At 45.4% G+C, this 22445-nt stretch overlaps 1 protein-coding gene across 1 annotated transcript in view; it reads right to left on the reverse strand.

Moving 5' to 3' along the window:
• Window positions 1-22445, reverse strand: part of TMOD1 (tropomodulin 1) — a 90394-nt gene that overhangs the window by 43965 nt on the left and 23984 nt on the right. Inside the window, exon 3 of the mRNA XM_010847065.1 lies at window positions 5184-5340. Coding sequence (XP_010845367.1) covers window positions 5184-5340 — 157 coding nt within the window. The remainder of the gene's footprint in view (window positions 1-5183; window positions 5341-22445) is intronic.

Below are 22445 nucleotides of genomic sequence, written 5' to 3' on the forward strand. Positions count from 1 at the left end.
TTTTTTATTTTAAAAAAAAAAAAAAAAAAAGAATCTGCTAGAGAACTGGGTTCCTTCCCCAGGTTTGGAATGTCTCCTGGAGAAGGAAATGGCAACCCACTCCTGTATTCTTGCCTGGACAATTCCATGGACAGAGGAGCCTAGTGGGCTATAGTCCATGGGGTCACAAAGAGTCAGACATGATTGAGCGGCTAACATGCACTGATTTACAATATTGTGTTAGTTTCTGCTGTACAATGAAGTAAAAAAAAAAAATAAATAAAAATAAAATTTAAAACCTTTGTGCATCAAAGGACATCATCAAGAAAGTAGAAAGACAACATATGGAAGAAGAAAAAATATTCAAAAATCATAAATTTTTATAGGGTCTAGTATTCAGAATATATAAAGAACTTTAACAACTCAACTACCAAAAGAAAAACAACCTATTTAAAAATGAGCAAAGGGCTTATAGACATTTCTCCAAAGAGGATATACAATTGCCTCTTGGTATCTAAGGGGGATTGGGTGCTCAAGTCACTTATATAAAATGGCATAATATTTGCATATAACCTACACACATCCTCCTGTATACTTTAAATCGTCTCTAGATTATGTATACCTACTACAATGTAAATACTATGTAAATAGTTGCCAGTGTGAGACAAATTCAAGTTTTGCTTTTTTAAAATTTGTGGAATTTAAAAACATATTTCTGATTCATGGTTGGTTGAATCCATGAATACAGAACCTACAGATACGAAGGGTCAGTTGTACAGATGGGCAACAAGCACATGATAAGATGCTCAACAACACTGGTCATTAGGGAAATGCAAATCAGAATCAGAACGAGAGACCTCTTCACAATCGTGATAATGACTATAACAAAAACCAAAAGTTAAAATGGAAACTAACAAGCGTTGGCAAGGATGTGGAGAAACTGACCCTCATATATTGCTGGTGGGAATGTGAAACGGTGCAGTTGCTTTGGAAAATAGTTTGGTAGTTCTTCAAAAAATTAAATGTAGAATTACATATGATCTAGCAATTTCACTCCTAGATATATACCCCAAAGAACGGAAAACAGTTACCCAAGCAAATACTTATACAGGAATGCTCATAGCAGCACTAATCACAATAGCCAAAAACTACCAAAATGTTTATCAATGGATAAATGGACAGACTGTGGAATATCATTCAGGAATAAAAGGGAATGAATGAGTCTTGAAAACAATATTCTAAGTGAAAGAAGCCAGACACACAAAGTCACATATTATATGATATAATTTAGAGGAGATATCCAGAATAGGTAAATCTATAGAAACAGATTGGTGATAGCCAGGGGTGGGGGACAGGGGGGCATGGAGAGTAACTGCTTATTGGGCACAGGGTTTTATTTTGGATGAAAATGTTTTAGATCTAGATAGAGATGGTAGTCACACAACATTGTGTATATACTAAATGCTACTGAATTGTTCACTTTAAAATAGTTAATGTTATGTGAATTTAATTAAAAAAAAACAAAACAAAACTGCTCACTTTGGCTATTGATTGAGAATAACCTGAAATGGGGCCAGGATGGAAGCCAAGAGATGGTTGATGGTTAAGAGTCTCCTGCAAAAGTCTGGATGACAGATGATAGTGACTTGGACCACAGATGAAGAGGGATGGGAAGTGCAAAGAGAAATGTCCACAAGGATATTCACTAACATAGGACCAGGGGGCCATCTCTCAGTGGAAAGAATTACTTTATTACTTAAAATGTTTACAGCAAAGATCAGTTACTTATATAAGCAGAACAGGCAAGAAATCATCTGGGAGAAAATGTATAATAACTTTCACCAGAGGTGGATCTGGAAAAGGGCAAAAATGGCGGAAAAGAAAACAAACTGTGAAAGTGGCTGATGCAGTGACTAGGATGAACATTCAGTAAATATTTAAGACATAGTTTACTATACTACTGTAGCAGGTGTCTCCATAGAGGTGGTGACTCAGATATTACAAGACTCAGACTTCTTCCCTTCCTTCATCTTACTAGTTGGGATATGGCTATGATGACTGGAGCTTCAGCAGCAAAAAGAACCATGAGGACAAAGATGTATTGCAAGGATGGAAAAATGAAAAACTGGAAAAGCTCTTGATTCCTAACCCCAAGAAAGATGTCTTACCAACCTTGGAATGCCTAACCCTGCAGCTCTACTAAGTAAAAGAAAACTAAATTCTCGTCTTAAGTCTCTTTGATTTTACTTGTTTCTTTAGCACATGCAGCCAAACCTGCGTAATGAAAATACCCTGCTTGGAACTTTGTTCTGATTCCCGCACTTGAATGAGAGTGAAGGAAAATCCAAATTCCTCAAGATTTTGCACCAGTTTATGGCCCCTACTACATCCTGCCAGATCTTGTAGTGACTGATATGCTATTTCCCCTCAGCCCAGGCTCCCTCTAGGCCCAGTGTGGGGCAGGTGCTCAGCAGGGCTGGGCTGAATGGCCCTGAGTCTGCCTTTTACAGCTGGAATGTCTCCTTCCACACTCTCTCTGTTGAGACCTGTGCTTATTCATTATACATGGACTCCAACAATCATCATGTAAATATTTTATGATGATGCTGATGCTGGTGGTGATGATGTTAGTGATGATAAACCTTTTAGGCTTGTCATCGTTGTGAAAATAGAATAAATTATAGCTACCCTCCTTGGGTCAGCCTGGCCTTTGATGAAGGCACTCAGGCTCTGGGAGTCTGGAGAGCTGTTCCTGGCTCAAGGCCAGGTCAGCATTCTGCGAAGGGGCAGCAAGATTGGTTGGTGTGCCGCCCAGATTCCCTCCCCATCCCCCATCTCATCTCCAGCTCCTCCCCTGGGAGGGGGAGGGCTACACAAGGGAGCAGATGGCAGTAATGACTCACCAACTGTCCACCCAGACCTGCTCTTGACTCTCACAGCCTTGCTTTCCCCAGTTTTCAGATGTGTAGATGGGCTAGCAGGAGTTTTAAGACCTCTCGAAATCCAGAGATTTTTTAAAATCTTTACCTGCTGCACCTGAAATCACTCCTCAAGGCACAAGCACCTTGCTTAAAATCAGCTTGCACCTATACTCTCAGCCGGGCACACCTAGGCTTTATGGTACAGGCTCCCTTCCCCTGCCTCCCACTCCAGGATGCCTCAGATCACACAATTTTTCCAAAGCTCTGTGTTCCAGATATCTCCTGGGCTTCCCTGACCTTCCAGGTTTTTGGTAAAATCTGGACAGCTCCAACTGCAAGCGCTGGATGGCTTGACATCCTCCCTGCAATGTCCACCCCTCCCTGCCCTTTCATTTTATTATTTATCAGGCAGTTACTCTGTGTACTGGATTTGCTAACACAACAGGGCATGCCTGCTCAGTTGCTCAGTTGACATAGGGAAAAAGCCACAGACAGGGACCCTTGGCACACCATGCTGACATCCTTGGGGGGATGAGAACGGAAGAGGCAGAAAATAAAGAATTACCCAATTAATTAATTAGAATGAATGCTTTCATTCAACAACTATTTACTGGGTGCCTACAATGTGCTAGGGTTTATGAGGTACAGGAATATAATAATGAACTAGACAGATGTGGTACTAGTACCCATCGAGCTTATATTCTAAGGAATAAGTCTACAAGATCCATTATGCATGTAATCAATTTGAATGTATTACTTTTCACTTTCATGCATTGGAGAAGGAAATGGCAACCCACTCCAGTGTTCTTGCCTGGAGAATCCCAGGGACGGGGGAACCTGGTGGGCTGCCGTCTATGGGGTTGCACAGAGTCGGACACGACTGAAGTGACTTAGCAGTAGCAGCAGCATTCATTCAACACGTCTCTCTTGAGCCCTGCTGGGTGCTGCGGGAACTGTGTGAGCAAAAGTGTCTGAGTGCCTACCTCATGGAGCTTACAGGCCAGTGTGAATAAATTGTTCTGAAGAACACACAAAGGCTTCTGAGATGGAGACTAACCGAGGGGGAGTTGAATGGATGGAATGTGCTAACCAGTGGGGACAGGAAAGGCTTTCCTGAAAAAGGAGACAGTACAGTTGAGACCAAGAGGGTAATAATAGCTGATACTGATATTGCATTCATGATGGGCCAGGTGCTGTGCTAAGTGCTTTATATATATATATATAAATATAAACTCGATCTTCAGAACACCCTCAGGAGGCTGGTAATAATATTCTTTTCATCACCCCCATTTCACAAATGAGGAAATGGAGGCACAGCAGGTTTAAAAAGGTACTTGAGGGAATTCCCTGGCAGTCCAGTGGTTAAGACTCTGAGCTTCCACCACAGGGGGTGCGGGTTCCATCCCTGGTCGGGGACTAATAAGATACCACAAGGCTTGCAGTGCAGCCAACAAACAAATGTACTCAAGTTCACACAGCTAGTAAGGGGTAGTGCCAAGATTGCAGCCAGAGTAGATGCAGCTCCAATCTGTGCTTCTAACCATCACATCTCTTACAGAAGAGGGGAGCCAGCCCTGAAGACAGCATGGAGCCAGACAGAAGACCTGCATTCCAGGCGGAAGGCATCTGGCAAGGGTCCTAAGGTGGAAAAGAGCTGGGAGTGTCTGGGGAACAGAAAGAGGCCTGAGGGGGCAGCAGGGCAGTGAGCAAGGATGAGCACGATCCCAGAGGACAGGAGGAGGGTTTGGAGTGTAAGGGAAGTTCTGGAAGGGTTGGGTAGTCGGGGTGCCTCTCTGTTCCCCGATTCTAGATGGTGTGCCTTAGGCTGGGGCAGAGAGTCATGGGGGGACAGATGAAGGAAGGGAAGCTGCAGCTGCCAGAGAGAGGGGCTGTGGGAAAAGAGCAGGGACAGTTAGGGTAGGGAGAGGGTATCTCTTGTTTCTGGTTGGAGGGCACAGGCTTTCCCTGGGCCTCATGTCCTGATATCATTTTAATAGTTCCTTCTTTCCCTTTCAACTGTATCAGGTTTGGATGAAGAGTAATCAGGACACCCTAGTTAGAGGGGACTTAAGGGGAAGTGTTGCAGGCCTGGTTGAGCCCCAAACTTCACTAAATCTACCTCACACATTGATGCTTTTGGAGCTGGGCTGTAACTCTGGGCCAGGCAGGGATGAAGGCAAGGCGGCCCGGTCACATCTGGCCCGACACGGGGCCTGGCTGACAGCTGGCACTCAGTGATGCATGGAGGGGTGACGTACTCAAAAGCACAACATCGTCCAGTACCTCGCTTCTCCCCTGTGTAGGGGACCAGATCTTCTCGGTCCTTAAACTCCTTTGCTTGCTTTTCCAAGTGATCCAAGAGCTCCTCCCTTCTAAAGGGGCCTGTGGGCGCCTTGGTGGTCTGATCCTTCTGCCTCAGGCCCGCGGGCAGCAGTGCATTCTACAGTGGTGGTTGCGGGGCAGGTGCACAGAGAGAGAGAGAGAGGGAGAGAAAGAGAGAGAGCAGTCAGCTGCCGAAGACTCGCATTTCTCCAGAAACTCCTCACTGAACCACGGGAGCTCCATCTAAGTTGTTCATTCACAGGTAAAGAAACTAACACCCTGGGAGGGGCAGGGACTCGCCGAGGTCACGGAGAGACACATGAGGTCACAGCAGACAGGGGCGAGCTCGGCTTGGACTCAGGTCTCTTAACCAAACCCGTTCCCAGTCTGGAACATTCTATAAAGGCATGAGGGTGAGGGTCAGCTGACCAGGAGCCAGGCACAGCAGGGGGCTGCCAGAGCATCTGCTGGGGGTGAAATAGGATATTAGGGTTTGGATGCATGAGGGTATTTCCAGCCGCTGTGTGGAAAGTAGCTGGGGAGAGAAGCAGCCTGGAGGGGCAGACTGAGTTAGGGCCTTGGATGCAGAATCAGGCAAGAAGAGGCAGGCCCTCAAAAACAAGCAGAGAAAGCTGGGCAGGATGGCGGAAGGGCCAGGCAGGCTGTCGGCTGCAGGCCCCAGCTGGCCCTACCCGCTGCTTCCTACCCCCCTGACCGTTGTGCTCATACACGCTGGCTGTTAAATATTTTGAACGTTGCCCTTGGAGATGGGTCTCTCAAGAAAGATATCGTCAACCAATCCCTGTGATTTCTTCTTCAAACATGGGCAGGCTTCTAGGTGTGGGCTCACTACAAAAGCAGGCTCCTAATCAGGGTGGATTTGAATCACACGGGTTTCACTTTAACTCAGTAATGCAGAGATTGAGACACTCATGGTTGGAAAGGATGCTCAGAGATCAGCCAGTGCACACGCACTCCCTTCAGGAGGAAACTGAGGCCAAGGGCAGAGAAAGACTTGCGCAAATCTAGAACTCAAATCAGGCTCCTTCTTCAGACTTGAGGGAAGAGGGAAATCTTCTGGTCAGATCAGTGCTCTCCCCCACCCCCTTTCATTCAGGGCGGTCGGGAGGATCCCAGGAAGGGTGATGTGAGCAGTCTCACCTCACTTCCTGCTGCACTCCCACACTGGACAAATCAGAGAGCCATTCAATCTCCCATCTATGTACCATTCAATAAGAACATGCATCTCTTCAGTCACCCACTCACACTCCAGATCCTTTCCTAAATGCCCCCTCTGAGAGGAGAATGCTGTCAGGTACATGAAGAGAGCTCTGGGCCTGGCACGTGGAGGGATAAAGCTTGGGAGGGAAATACTACTGTTTGGCTGCAGTTTGATATTTTTTTTACAGGATAGTTTACCACTGTGTTGTTTCCATAAGAGCACAGTGGGTACGAGATCAGGACACTGAGTGTGAGCCCAACTCTGGGAGAATCGAGGTGAGCAGGGCCTGGCGCAGACATCAGTATCAGTATATACCAGGGCTCAGAGAGCGGGGCTGGTGTCCACACAAATGGACTTAGGCCACAAGTCAGGAGGGACATCTGGGAATTGGAGAGGACATTATGAAAGAGTGGCCAGTAGGTAGAAAACTGAGCCTTGATTGGTTTGTGGGTGACCGCCAAGAACGTAAGTGGTGGCACAGATACCCCAGCTTTCCCTAAGCAGCAGTCCTCAGACACTTTCCATGTGATGATGGTCCATGGATGAGCCATGTCCCAGGTGAGACGAGACTTCCTGTGGCTACCTGTGTGTGTCCACTCAGAGTAACGACATCTACTATAGCTCAGCTGAGTGAGGGGACAGCCTACCTGTCCTGCAAATGTCCATCTGCGATTACCCGTGATGAGCAATCAAATTCTTTGTGACCTGCTGGCACCTCACAGTTGACCCCATCCCAGGCTTAATTCCTTACTCACTTGGAGTAACCATATCTCCAGCACTGTGATCTTGGGCAAGTCAGCTAACCTCATTGTTCCTCCATTTCCACAGTTGTAAAACATGAATAATAACAGTCACTCTCTCAAAACTGTTGAGAACACTCAATCAGATAAAGCAGAAGAGTGCTTAGCACACAGTGCCTGACACAGTGAGCACACAAATTATTGCTCATTATTGTTGCTGCTCTATGATCAGATAAAACACATTTTGCCAGGAGGTAGGCTACCCAAATATGTAGGTTGGACAGGGGATGTGTTATCCAAATATGTCTTAGAATTCAAAAATGAATATATACAAATATAAAATGAATTAAGCATGTAAAGCAAGTGGTTCCCAATGATCCCCACAAGGGAAGACCTGACAGATTCTCGTTACCATAAAGGATTTTGATGGTGGTGAGGTGCTGGGGTGCATTCTAGCCTCTGAAAGGATCAGTATTGTGGTGCTAAAAACCCACGAGGTTGTAACTGAGGGGAAAGGGGTTTGCAAACTTACATCTCTTTTTGAATATATCTGATAGAGGCCAGTGATTTGAAGTAGAGTTTTTTCAAAATTTTGTTTTTTGGTATCTACATGAGATAATGGATGTTCACTAAACTTGTGGTCTAGAGAAGGCGATGGCACCCCACTCCAGTACTCTTGCCTGGAAAATCCCATGGATGGGGGAGCCTGGTTGGCTGCGGTCCATGGGGTCAAGAAGAGTTGGACACGACTGAGTGACTTCACTTTGACTTTTCACTTTCATGCATTGGAGAAGGAAATGGCAACCCACTCCAGTGTTCTTGCCTGGAGAATCCCAGGGACGGAGGAGCCTAGTGGGCTGCCATCTATGGGGTCACACAGAGTTGGACATGACTAAAGTGACTTAGCAGCAGCAAACTTGTGGTCATCATTTCATGATGTATGTAAGTCAAGTCATTATGCTGTACACCTTAAACTTCTATACTGCTGTATGTCAATTATATCTCAATAAAACTGGGATGGGGAAAGTAGGGTTTTCAACCTCGGCACAAGAGAGATTTGGGGCTGGATGGTTCCTTGTCATGGGAGCTGTTATATGCATTCTTGGCTGCTTAGCAGCATCTCTGTCCTCTGCCTAACAGATGCCACCAGCACTTCTCCGGGTTTTGACAACCAAAATATCTCCAAACACCCCCAGATGTCTCCTGGGGGGGGCAAAATCACCCCTGAGTAAGAACCACTGTGTTAAAACTGAAACCCATATCATTATAATACGGGAGTAAAGATGTTTTTCATGTGTTTTAAAAATATTACGTATGTGGCATGTTAAAATGTAGTTTTATTTATCTTCATTGAAAGCAGCTGATTTTTAAAAAACAAAAACATGACAGGCTTTTTCTAATGATTCTCTGCTTACTGAATCTTTAAAGTAAGTACTGAGAGTATTAGCCTTGTTAGGAGTTTATTTTCATTCCATTAAATGGTACGTTTAGTGAAATATAACATGATTTTCAACTAAAACCATAGCCAGTTGCATATTTTAAACTCTTGATTATTTATCATTTTAACTTGTTTTCAAAAACAGCATATGATAGAAAAAACAGCATATGAACTCACCTGATATACAAAAATTAACTCAAAATAAATCAAAGACCTAAATGTAAGAGCTAAAACTATAAAACTTTTGAAAGAAAACAGGCATAAATCTCTGTGACCTGGATTAAGCAGTGGTTTCTTAGATATGATTCTGAAACAATAAGCAACAAAAGAAAAAATAAATTTGACTTCACCAAAATTGAACATGTTTGTGCTTCTAAGGAAACTAAGAAGTAAAAAGACAATCCACAGTTTGGTAGAAAGTTATTACAAGTCATATATCTGAGAATGATCTAGTATGCAGAATACATAAAGATCTCTTAACTTAAAATATAAGACAAATAACAATTTAAAAGTGGGCCACAGATCTGAATAGACATTTCTTCAAAGAAGATATAAAAAATTAACACATGAAAAGCTTCTCAACATCATTAACTAACAAGAAAACACAAATCAAACCCAGAATGAGCTATTACACTTCACACCCTTTTACCCATAAAAAAGACGGGTAAAAACAAGTGTTGGTGAGACTGTGAAGACATTGAAACATCCATACACTGTGGTTCAGTTCAGTTCAGTCGCTCAGTCGTGTCCGACTCTTTGCGACCCCATGAATCGCAGCACGCCAGGCCTCCCTGTCCATCACCAACTCCCAGAGTTCATTCAAACTCACGTCCATCGAGTCAGTGATGCCATCCAGCCATCTCATCCTCTGTCGTCCCCTTCTCCTCCTGCCCCCAATCCCTCCCAGCATCAGTCTTTTCCAATGAGTCAACTCTTCGCATGAGGTGGCCAAAGTACTGGAGTTTCAGCTTTAGCATCATTCCTTCCAACGAAGGGAAATGTAAAAAGTGCATCCCCTTTGGAAAACAGTCTGGCAGTTTCTCAACAGATTAAAAACAGAGTTATCGTATGAGATAGCAGTTCCACTTCTAGGTAAACCCAAGAGAAATAAAAGAATATGTTCATACAAAAACTTATACATGAATGTTCATAGTAACCTTAGTTATAGTAGCCCCAAAGTAGAAACAAGTCAAATCTCTATCAATGATGAGTGGATAAGAAATGTGGTATATCCCTACAACAGAATACTGTTTTGCAATAAAGAGAAACGAAGTGCTGGTGCATGCTACATCATAGGTGAGACCTTGAAAACGTCATACTTAGTGAAAGAAGCCAGTAGTAACAAAGGACTACATAGTGTCTGATTCCACTTATATGCAGTGTCCAGAGCATCAAATCTATAGAGACAGAAAGTAGATTAATGGTTGCCTAGAGATGAGGAAGTGAAGTGAATGTTGTTCAGTCATGTCCAACTCTTTGCAACCCTATGAACTATACAGTCCATAGTATTCTCCAGGCTAGAATACTAGAGTGGGTAGCCTTTCCCTTCTCCAGGGATGGAACCCAGGTCTCCCACATTGCAGGCGGATTCTTTACCAGCTGAGCCACAAGAGAAGCTCAAGAATACTGGAGTGGGTAGCATATCCCTTCTCTAGCAGATCTCCCCGATCCAGGAACCGAACCTGCATTGCAAGCGGATTCTTTACCACCTGAGCTATCAAGGAAGCCCCAGAGCTGAGGAGGATGGTGAGAAATGCAAAATGACAGCTATCAGGAACAGGATTCTTTTTGAAATGAAAATGTTCTAAAATTGACTATGGTGATTGTTGTGTATTTCTGTGAATATACTAAGAAACACTGAATTGTATACTTTAAATGAGTGAATTTTATGGCATGAGAATTATTATCTCAAAAAAAGGTGTTTTTTTAAATGTTATTGAGGGAAAAATTACAAAAATGGCCAATGAAATACATTAAGTGCCCATAGAATGCTAAGAACACAGGCTCTTTGTGTGTCAGTGGCCAAAAATGATGCTGAGACTGGGCAGGCTAGAGCTGGCCAGATTTAATGTGGCGTTTTGTTTTAAAGAGTGAGGAGCCATATTATGTAAACTGGTCATGGAGGCATTACATGGGTTAGAAAATATTGCCTTAGATCTCTTATAACTATCAGAACCTAAAACTGAGTCTCAGACCTAGCTATCCAATTGGTAAAGAAAGAGTTTCCACAACATTTTGTCATCACCTTTGACCAGGAGAATATTTGCTGAACATGTTGGTGTGGAAATGTATCTTTTCTTAAATTCCTTACTCATTTTACAAACACTTACAGGGTGAGTATTATAAAGCCAGGTAGTATGCTAAAACCCAGGGCCAGGACCCGACCAAGGACTCCGTAATCTGGAGTAACTGAGGAGACAGAAGGTAAACGGGGAAAGCAGGGTAAAAGGAGAGAAAAGTCTCAATTACAGCATGTATGCAAAACAATCAATTATTTTAGCTTTTAAGGTTAATCAAGATGCTAAAGTGGGGTCCACTTTACTGAATAGCAAAGAATAGTTGATAACTAGCCTCTACATTGCTGTAAAAGTCATAGCGTTCATGGTGCCTGCGGGTAAGTGGAAGCATCTCACCTTTAAGGCCCTTAAGTCTCGTTTCCCTATCTCACTGTCTGCACAGTGTAAATTTGCTGTGCATGTGCTTTCTTTACAGTTAGTTCAAAGGGAGGCAGCAGCCTGCTTCTCCAGGACGGATGTCACTTCCGCATGAGGGACTCCATATCTGCATGCACACATCACATGTACACACATCTTCACTCCAAGACCAGTGGGTTAGGGTGAGATTTGCTTTGGGAGATAGCTTTGGGGTATACGACTCTGAGCATGCCTTCAAGGTCCTTACTTACAATTAGAAGTTTACTCATGTGAGGAGGGCAGTGGCTAATGTATGGGTGATCTCTTTGTTATCTCCAAACAGGAAAGTTGGTGGTGTTGTTTTGTTTTTGTTTTTTTCTTTAATTTGGCCAAGCCATGTGGCATGTGGGATCTTAGCTCCCAGACCAAGGGTCAAACCTGCATCCCTTGAATTGAAAGCAGAGCGTCTTAACCACTGGACTGCCAGGGCAGTCCCTAGTGTTGCTTTTAAGGAGGAAGAATTTCTAGGTACTCTTTGATCTTAGCCAAAATAGAAAATTATAGCTGTTATACACTTGGGAGCGAGGAGGACTGTGGCACACTGGAGATTTCAATGCCTCCACACTACCCAGCTCTAGCTAAGAACTGCCGTGGGTGGTGTTATTAGATCTGCTGATCTTTATGTGAGAGCTCTTGATTTTTAAATATTGACACATGATCCAAATATTTTAAAAACAATGTTCAGACCAAATAAAACACAGCTGCAGGCCAGTCTCAGCCCAGAGGCTGCCATTTTGCCACCTCTGATCTGAGTTCCTATCAGACTAAAATTCCAGATAGAGAAAGCCAAGACATTCATTTATCCCTCAAATGTTTACTGAATATCTTGCTCGTTTCAGGCTCTGGGCTAGAGGAAGAAAGAGGTAGATACATGTTTTTTTTTTAATGCAGAGGTTTAAAAAATTGTTTTTAATAATCATAAGAGGTAAAACTAAGCAATCTCTTCCTATAGTTTCCTAGTTGTAGTTTTTTAAATGGCGATTTTCTTTTAAATGTTGTAAAATTTAAAAGTTGGATGTACAGCGTGATAGGTTAGCATCTTTGTTTAGTTTTCTCACCCACGCTCTGGAATCCAGCTGCCCAAAGGATGATGGAAACTTTGACAAATCCTCAACTGTGCTGTTAGGAGCTCTAACACCCTGTGAACAGGTGCAGTAAAGGCCAAATATTAAGTATCTGCACAATTATCACTGCTATAGATAGTTGGGGCTACATGAGGAGCTATCTCGGCTAGAACCACTGCAGATTGGTTAGCAGAGTGCATGTGGACAATGCACACACACACAGGTAACACATATGCGTGTGCATGCACACACACGCGCACACACAGGCACAATGTATTAAAAGGATCTCAGGTCGGCAGCTCAGAGCTGCAACGCCTGGAAGAGAGCCCCTGAGCCAACTCTCTCATCTTCAGTTGGGGAAACTGAGGCATGGGAAACTGAAGTCACTTGCCCAAAGTCACACACCTCGTTAGTCACACAGCCAGGAAGGCTGAGCTGATATATAGGTGACAGTGTACATAACTAGCATCTCAAGGATCCGTATGGCTGTCTTCAGACTGGTGGTTCAGCATATATACAATGTCTTTTAACCTGATTCTTCACAGCATGTCTCATGACACAAGGCAGGGCAAACCTGTCCCTCCTGGGGTTCTCCTTATCCTCCTTTTCTGCCTCACATTCAAGGAAGATGTTCCATTTCCCTGCTGTTGGGGGACACTGGGCATCCTGAGACAATGAATGAGTGATCACATCCCACAGGGGCTCTCAGATGGGGAGACACACACAAGTGTGAGCAGCTTCCTTCACCTGGGGCTTCTGCAGGAGGTGGTTCCTGAGCTGAATGAGTCCCAGGGCACAGGCAGGAAACAGCCAGGTGAAGAGGAGAGAGAAGAGGGTTACAGGGGGACAGAAAGCACAGCACAGAGGCTTGGCAGAATGAGAGTGCCTGACTTCTCAGGGGAAGGAGCCTGAGGCTACAGGGTTTAGAATCATCTCTGTCCCACAGGCACCAGCCTAGTTCAAGCCATGGTGTTTACTGCTGAGAGCATCAGGGGAGCCTCAGGCTGGCTCGTGTACCTGACCAGGCTGGCTTGTGTACCGCACCCACTTGTGTACCTGACCAGGTCACTCCCCAACACAGTCACAGATACTCAGCACCTCCACTAACCTACAGAATCATTATCAAATTCATCAGCCTGGCATGGAGAGCTTTTTCCTGATTTGACCTCAACGAACTCCAGCCTCCCCATCTTCTTGGTTTAAGTATTCCATGTTCCAGCCACTCCAGGCTGCTCCACATTCCGCAGCCTCGCCCCACACCATCACCCTGCCAGGGCATCACTCAAGCTATGCCCTCTGCCTGGAATTCTACCCCTCCTCCCCCACTGCATTCATCCTTCAAAGCCCTTCTCTCGGGCACCCTGTCCAGCCTTTGCAGTGCTCCCCACACCGATCTGGTAATTTTCTTTCCAAACACCCGGAGGCATCTTGCCAGGTCTTATATAATGCTCCTTCTAATTTGTCTTGGAGCACATTTATGCCATATCCCTCTCCCCAAAGAGACTGAGTGTCCCTCAAAGGCCAGCTGAGCTGTATCCTAGTCTTCTCTGAATCCCCAGTCCCAAGTAATAGGTGCTAACATCTTTTGAATTGTCCAGAATCACACAGCACTGATGCTCCAGCAGGGAAAAGATGGTATTTCTTAGACGCCCTTCAGGTCAGCATCACACCTGCTACCCTGAGATGTTTGCTGGTCTACCCAGCTGCTGCCCCATGCAGGTCTGGGGAAGGGGAAACATTATGAAAGGTGCTAGAGTGGGGCTGCAGAATTTACTGATGGAGATTTTAGGAAATGCCAAACTAGAGAGTAAGACCTTTGTAATGTTTCCTTCAGGGATCTGGATTTGGTTAAATTCCTATAAAATCCTCTCACTTCCCCTCAGAACTTTCGGCAGAGCAGAACATCAGGCCATAAAACTGGCAAACTCACAGCGACAGACTTCAGATAGTCCCCAATATCATCTCTCCCCCTCTCCAGTAATAAAAGCACTCTACACGTAGCTGCGCAATGGCCACTATGGTAAAAGACTACATTTCCCAGGCTCCCCTGTGGCTAGGTTGGGTCACAGTATGAAAAATGTCCAGTGGCAATTTCCAGTAACTTTCCTTAAAAGATACTTGAAAAATGGCTTTTTTTCCTTTTCTCCCCACCTCCCACCCTTTCCCTCTATTCTAATGTCTGGACTGCAGTGATTATGGCCACCACTTTGGACCATGAGAATGGGGGCTACACCTTTGCGATGGAATGAAGATGAGCTGAATGCTCCCTGGGACTCTAGGAAGTTTGGGGAGCTAAGCTCCGTACCTGCCCTAGACTTCCCACCTCTGGACTTACTTGAGAGATGAACAGAACACTGCTTGGTGGTGGTTTAGTCTCTTAAGTCGTGTCCAACTCTTGTGAGCCCATGGGTTGTATCCTACCAGGCTCCTCTGTCCATAGGATTTTCCAGGCAAGAATACTGGAGTGGGTTGCCATTTCCTTCTCCAGGGGATATTCCAGACCCAGGGATCAAATCCAGGTCTCCTGCAATGCAAGCAAATTCTTTACTGACTGAGCTACCACTGCTTCAGTTATGTTATTTTGAATCTCTATTACTTATAGACAAACTGCATTCTAACTGACAACCTGGGTTCTCATCCCAGGGCTTTGAGGCCACACACAGGGCACTGGCGCTCTTGGACCTTGAATCCCCTTTCTGTAAAATGGTCAAATCATCTTTGGGAACTTCAGAATAAAGGTTTGAACTCTATATTAGAAGCAGATTATAGCAGTCAGTTTTGTCCCCACAGGGCATAACTGTTCACTTCCAGTCAACTGAAAAGACAGCGCATTATGGGGAAGCCCTGTGAGCGCAGCAGCATCTGACTGTGCAGACTGGGTGCTGCACAGCTCCAAGGGCACGTGTGTTCTCTGGCTTATACGAGCAGTGGTTCCTGGAGCTACACAGTGCACAACTTGCACAAGTGTACCTGGCTGCCCTGTATCTGTGGTGGTACAATGTGGCTCTAAATTGCAACAACCCTAGATTCCAGTGGGCAAGTCATATATGCATGTTCAATAAACATGTATGAAGCACCCATTATGTTCCAGACACTGGGCTAGGTACTTTTCCATCTGTCTGTTTATCTGTCTAAAAATCTGTCCTGTGAACAGTCAAAATCGGAAACTGGGAGGTCTAAAGTCCAATCAAATGCCAAAACTTGGTTGCTTTTGTCTGTATATTTGAATGAGCTGGCCAACACTTTCAGACAGGAAACTTGCACATAAAAATTCAGATTTCCAGCCTTTCTTGCAAACTCAGATGATGGGACAGTGCTGGAGAGCACCTGGTGGAGTGGAATAGCAGGTGCCCTCTGGTCAAACACAAACTCTCCCGTCCGCCTCAGTCCCCACCACTCCCCACTGTCTCTGACACAGAGGTCAACGAATGGTTAACAATCATTGGCTCTGTTGTTGCTTCTATTCCCTGAGGGTGAAGTGGTAAATGAAAACTTCCTTACGTCCATATCTCTTTTTAAGAGCAGAAAAGTAAGAAACGGCCCAAGATGGCCATGTGCCTCAAGAAAACTGGCCCAGCTTCCTTCCTTCATTATATTACCTACTTGATGTTGGGGGGGCTTGTCTGCTGCCTTTTGAGTAGAAAGTGAGGGAGTGAGAGAGATGGGGAAGGAACTGGGGGAGGTGGGAAGGCAGGGTTGAAACTTTACCATGACTTTTCTTTAAGGGTGATCTGAATCAAATAAAGCAACATTTTTACATTTGTTAAATTTGGATAATGGGAACATAGGTGTATTCTGTACCCTACTATATGTTTAAAGTATTTCCTATGAAAAACATAAAAATCAAAAGGGAAACGGCTCACTGGGGCCCTCTTTGGTGGGGCAGGTGCTTCACTGGGAGCTTAGAGGGGAAGGGTCAGGAAGGGTTCCCAAGGGAAGGGTGGAGAGGTTGGGCCTCTTGAGAAATGGGAGGATTCTATCTTGAGAATAAAGGGCTCCAGATCCAAGAGGTCACCCAGAAGCAGAAGTGGGGAGGAGGGGGTTTTGGGGCGGCTGGAGGCCTGCCTGGGGGAAGGTAGTGGGGTGCAGAGCCGGGTGGGGAGGTGGTCAGGGTGCCAGAAGACGGAGGGTGGGCTGGGGACATGCCAACACCTGGCCTCACTCGCCCTCACCCCACCAGGCCCACCCTTGGCTCCGTGCACGGCTGGCCATGTTTCTAAGGATGTGTGCCTATTTTTAGAGCAGAGATTTATTTCTTTCCATTTCAACTGTTTACTTCTGTCCTGGGCTTGTGAATCTGCCGGCTTGTGTTACAAGGGAGAACCACAGCCCTGTGAACAGACATGGCTGCTTCCTGCATGGCCAAGAGTGTCTTCTGGTCTATAGGATAGGATGTGGGCCACGAATAGGGAGGGTTTATGATTTTGTGGACTGTGGTTGGAAGTCATGTAGTGTGATCAGAAGTCCCAGGATTCTGGTGTGTCCTGGTGCAGTGGCTGATTTGCAGTGTGAACAAGTCCCTTCCTTTCCCTGGATTTCAGGCTGCTGTTGTTATATTGATTTCTCATCACCAAAGTGGCGATAATACTCCTAACCTCAGGAGTAATGATTCGATGAGATACAGAAAGCACCAGGTGAATGACATGTGTGCAGGAAAAACTCTATAAACCAGGGTTTCTTTTACCTGCGCTGTGTTCACACAGGCAGGGATTGGGGTGGGGCTTAGATCATCTCTAAGGGTCCCTCTAATTCGGAGATCCTACAGTTCCAGAGGTTTTCTCCTCCATCATTTCTCCCTGCAATTCATGGTCCCAGAATTCTTAACACATTATGGGCTGGGGGAGGCAGGTCTGTCACCTACCGGCTGTGTGATTTCGGGCATCCATTTCCTTTTCTTAGAGTGGTTTTAACCCCAACCTGCAAGGATCAATTTCACAGAATCCTCGTGGAGATTTTATGAGACAAGGCCCATAAAACACAGGACAGCACCTGGCACGTAAGATGACCTCAACAGAGAATAGTTGTAGTTTTAAAATGATTGTTGCTGGCAGGGGCCTGTTGTTTTCTACTGTTGTTTTTATAATGTGTCACAGATTCCCAACTGCAGACTTCAGAATCAACTTGAAGGATCCAATTTCTTTATAAGTCTGGGATTATCTCTGCCTTCTTTCATGCAAATATTTTGATCCTTTTACTGAGACACTAAAAAATATTACCTTTTCCTCAAAGCCTCATTAACAAGTAAGATGTATAGTTAAATTCTTTAGGCTGGTAGTTTTTTTTTGTTTGTTTGTTTTTTTTAAGATTTGTATTTATGTGAAAATAATGTAACAACTTCAAAAGAAACTGAATTAGAAAAAAAAATTTGCTGGTAATTTCCAACTTTTTTCTCCAAGTTCCCTTCCAGGCTCATCCCATATACCCTCACTGGAGGTGGTAGTTAACAGCACAGGCTACTGGGTCTGACTGTCTGGGCTGGAGTCCCAACTCCTGGGCAAGCTACTTCATCTCTCTAAGCCTCAGTTTCCCCATCTTTAAAATGGGTGTGTGTGTGTGTTAGTCATTCAGTTGTGTCCAACTCTTTGCGACCCCATGGACGGTAGCCCGTCAGGCTCCTCTGTCCATGGAATTTCCCAGCAAGAATACTGGAGTGAGTTGCCATTTCCTCCTCCAGGGGATCTTCCTGACCCCAGGATTGAACCTGGGTCTCCTACATTGCAGGCAGTTTCTTTACTGTGTGAGTCACCAGGAAAATGGGGCTGATAACCAAAACTTGCGGAGGACTAAAGAGAATCCATGCAGGGCTCTGTCGCAGCAAATGCCGACTATCTATCGTTGCTCTAAGAACAAATACACTGTACCCTGCTCGAGTCACGGTGTGACCTGTCATCCTCAAACATGGCTATACATTACCCATTTTCCCCGCCGTCTGGTTCGGCCGAGCAGCTGGCTCAGCTTCAGAGCGGCATCCACTTAACTCCACAGAGACAAGAAAGGGCAGGTCCTCTTGGGGAATCAGTCAACAGCGGATACTTTTAGCACATGGAGCATTCCTCTCCCGTGGGAGTCCAAGTGCAACAATCTCATGATAAGCTCGAGTTTTTCCAGGCCGCAGACTAAGAAAGTTTTGAGGACTTCTTTTTTTTTTTTTTTTTACTGTGCACAAGTTTGGAATCTTCTGCTGCAAACAAAGCAGCTTTCCAATTCTGCGTACTCTACTGTGTCACATGACACTGAGGCTTAACAGTTGCATCACTGCAAACATAACCCCCTGCAACACTACCTGTTAACTGAATTCAGGTCATAAGACTGCGAAGAACTGCGCATAAAATCGAGATGCTTAGAGCTGGAGGGGTGTCAGAGGGCATCTAGGCCAACTGTGTCCATTTTGCAGACTGGGAAACTGAGATCCAGAGAGGGAAAAGCACTTGCCTAAACTGGGAGCAGAGCCAGGATTGAGTAAGGATCTCTGCATCTCAGGTTGTTTCTAGGAGGAAAAGGGGACAATCTTTCATACAGTACCCTCCCCAACTATAAAGCCAGAGCACAGGCATGGCTCACACTGTCTTCCTGAGGACTCCAGTGAAGCCTTTTAGTGTCAGGGCTAAGAGTGAACTCAGAGCTGCGTCATGGTTCTGCCACCGCCTCAGTTCAGTTTCTTGGACAAGTTACTTCACCTCTCAGTTTTCTCATCTGCAAAATGGGATGACAACAATGTCTGTACCACAGGATTAGGATGACAGTTGAATGAATGAATATTTTCAAAATGCAAGAACAGTGTCTGCACATAAAAAGTGCCATCTAAGCGCTTGTTAAACTAGAATTAAAACAGGAGGGGTAGAGCATATAAGAGAGAGGACAGTGGGCCCAGGACCTGGGCTGGTTCTCCTCAGACATGTGACCAATGCAAGTTCCCCTCCTCTCTCTGGGCTCGGGTTCTGCTCTGTGAGTTGGAGGGCTGGACACCCCCTGGTCTCTGTGTCCCCTCCAGGCCAGTGGCCCGGAGGCCTCTTGTGGTCTGCATACCTTTGGCCTCTCCCTGCGCTGTGATTTCAGAACATGGGTGGAGGTCAGGTGAAACTCAAGCTGGAATGTTTGTGCTCTCAGCAAGAATGGAGCCCCACTAGATCTTTTCAAAGCTCCCATCCTGACTTGCAAATCAGGTAATAGAGGCACCTCAGTGAAGGGCCAATTGTGAGGTGGAGACAAAAACCCCACTGGTCTCGGTTATCTCCTATCCTTGCTCTGATTTCTCTCCTCTTTTTCTTGAACTTAGAGAGAAAGCGGTCTTTGAAAATGTCCACTTGAAACCACAATGGTATGAGGATCACAGGTCTCAGGTTGCCAACCCTACTCCAAAATTCAAGTGTACTTGTACCTTCCTCCTGCCAGAGGGGGAGGTGGCACACTTTGGAGCCTGCTTGAAACCTGAGTCTCCACACCCTGGTCCTGTGATGCATGGCAAGACAGTCAGCTCTCTGTGCCCCAGGCTCTCCATCCCGCCTGTGTTCAGGCATACCTTCTTGTTAACCACCTGCAAGGAGGGCTCAGGTGTGTAAGGGCACAGAGGCCCTGGGAATTTGCTTCTGGGGCCAGATATCAGGAGTGGGGCCATTTGCCAGTTTGGTAAATGGAGCTCCCAGCTGAGGCTCAAACAGTTCTCAGGGGCTCTACTCTTAGAGGGTTCCTCTATCTGCCTACTCCAACATCTGATGTCTGGCTCTGAACCTTGTCATTATGCATCCAATTTGCAGCCACAGCCTAATCCTAACTCATCTCTGTCCAGGGACTCAAGACAACTCCAATAGCCTGGAAAGCAAGAGGCAGAAGGCTTTGGGGGCTTCTTGGGGAGTCTGTGCTTCACCCCGGGAGCAGTAAAGATTCTGCAAGATGATGGAAGGGTTGCAGAGAAGGGCAGGGCCCTTGCTTATCTTCAGGGAAGATCTCTGTCAGCAAACCCACCCACTCTCTGTCCTTGGAACTCCCTGAGTTGCTGAGAGAAGTCCACAGTTTTTAGTCTGCCTTACACCCCCCTCTCCCCCCATGTCTAGCCCCCTTCCAGGCTCAGCTAGCCCTCCACCGGAACCCCACCTACACTCCCCGCTATGACTGCTCTCTGTGCCTGAGCCTCTGCTTGTAGCCTTCACTCAACATAGAATTCTTTGTTTTTATTCATGGCTTAGAAAAATCCAGGGCCCAGTTTCAGTATCACCTGCTCTGTAAAGCCTCCTACCGAAAGAATTCATCCTCTCCCTGAGCTCCCTGTGTGCTCCCACTTGGGGTGTGGTTTATTGTGCCCGCTCCCCTCTGGACTGAGCACCTGAAGGTCAACTCCAGTGGCCTCGCCTCGGGGACCATCTCCTCCTGATTGGGTGTAGGTGTGGGCAAGGGGTTGTGAATAGCAGGCAGAGGATACATTCCTGGAGGGGTTTGTCACTCTGTGGGGCCTAAAACCCAGGACCCCTAGACAAGGATTCTGGGTTATCTAAAAGAAGACATTTAATCAAATCTGGAGGTAGGACCAGTTTATAAGCTCATGGAAACTTAGCCCTGAATGGGGCCAATGAGGCTCCATCATTCCATGGACTGGGACAATAAGGTCTGAAGGACAGCAACTGGCTCAAGGTGATGTGAATGAAAGAGAGACAGCCAGGGTTGCCCCTAGAACATCTAGCCTCTTGTCTTGCATCTTCTCTGCTAACCTACACTCCCTGTACACGAGCTGTGGTTACTAGAGGGTTAGTGAAATGGTACAGTAGTATTTACTGTATGGATCACTATTAAACTAGGTTTGAAGAGTGACAGCTTTTTAAAAAAAGACATGAAATACCCCATTTTTAATAAAAATATATCAAGTGGAAAATTTACTTAATTCAGTAATATTCATTCTGTACCTTCTCTGGACTGGTCCTAGGCCAGGGTACCAAGGATATACAGATACAATGATAGTATAGCAGGCCACCTTGGAGTCCCTCCCTTGGTTCTGTCACAGCTCTGTGGTGACTGGCCAAACCACATATGTGACCAGTGAGCTTCCTGTCTTGTGATGCCATAACCTGGCTGCAGAGGCAAATTCTGAGCTTAAACACACTTATATGTACTACTTATGAAATGCAAAGATAAAGACATCAAACCAGTGGAAGTAGATCTTTGTATATTAGTTGTTTAGTTATGTCTGACTCTTTGTGACCCCATGGACTACAGCCCACCAGGCTGCTCTATCCATGGAATACTCCAGGCAAGAATATCAGAGTGGGTTGCCATTCCCTCTCCAGGTTATCTTCCCAGACCAGGGACTGAAGCCATGTCTCCCACACTGCATGCAGATTCTTAACCATCTGAGCCACCAGGGAAGCCCTTTACTTCTCAGTTAAGTCATTCCATGGCAGACATTCCCTACTGTCCTGAAGCAGCTGGCTTGATGGAATGGTGGACAGGGCTTCTGAAAACTCAGTTACAGTGCGACCAGGTGGTAAAACCCTGCAGGGCTAAGGGTCGCTATGAGTCTGTACATGCTCTGATTCAGTGTCTAGTATGTGGTGCTGGTTCTCCCATGACCAGGACTCACGGGTCTAGGAGTCAAGGGTCAGCACAGGGATCCAGAAATTGCCAACATCCTCTGGATCATAGAAAAAGCAAGAGAATTCCAGAAAAACACCTACTTCTGCTTCACTGACTACACCAAAGACTTTGACTTTGTGGATCACAACAAATTGTGAAAAATTCTTAGAGATAGGAATACCAGACCACTTTACCTGCCTCCTAAGAAACCTGTATGCAGGTCAAGAAGCAACAGTTACAACCAGACATGGAACAATGGACTGGTTCCAAACTGGGAAAGGAGTACATCAAGGCTGTATATTGTCACCCTGTTTATTTAACTTCTATGCAGAGTACATCATGCGAAATGCCAAGCTGGATGAAACACAAGCTGGGAGAAATATCAATAACCTCAGATATGCAGATGACACCACCCTTATGGCAGAAAGTGAAGAAGAACTAAAGAGCCTCTTGATGAATGTGAAAGAGAAGAGTGAAAAAGCTGGCTTAAAACTCAACATTCAAA

The sequence above is a fragment of the Bison bison genome, unplaced genomic scaffold (genome assembly GCF_000754665.1).
Source record: "Bison bison bison isolate TAMUID 2011002044 unplaced genomic scaffold, Bison_UMD1.0 scf7180017864243, whole genome shotgun sequence".
In the NCBI taxonomy this organism is placed as follows: Eukaryota; Metazoa; Chordata; class Mammalia; order Artiodactyla; family Bovidae; genus Bison; species Bison bison.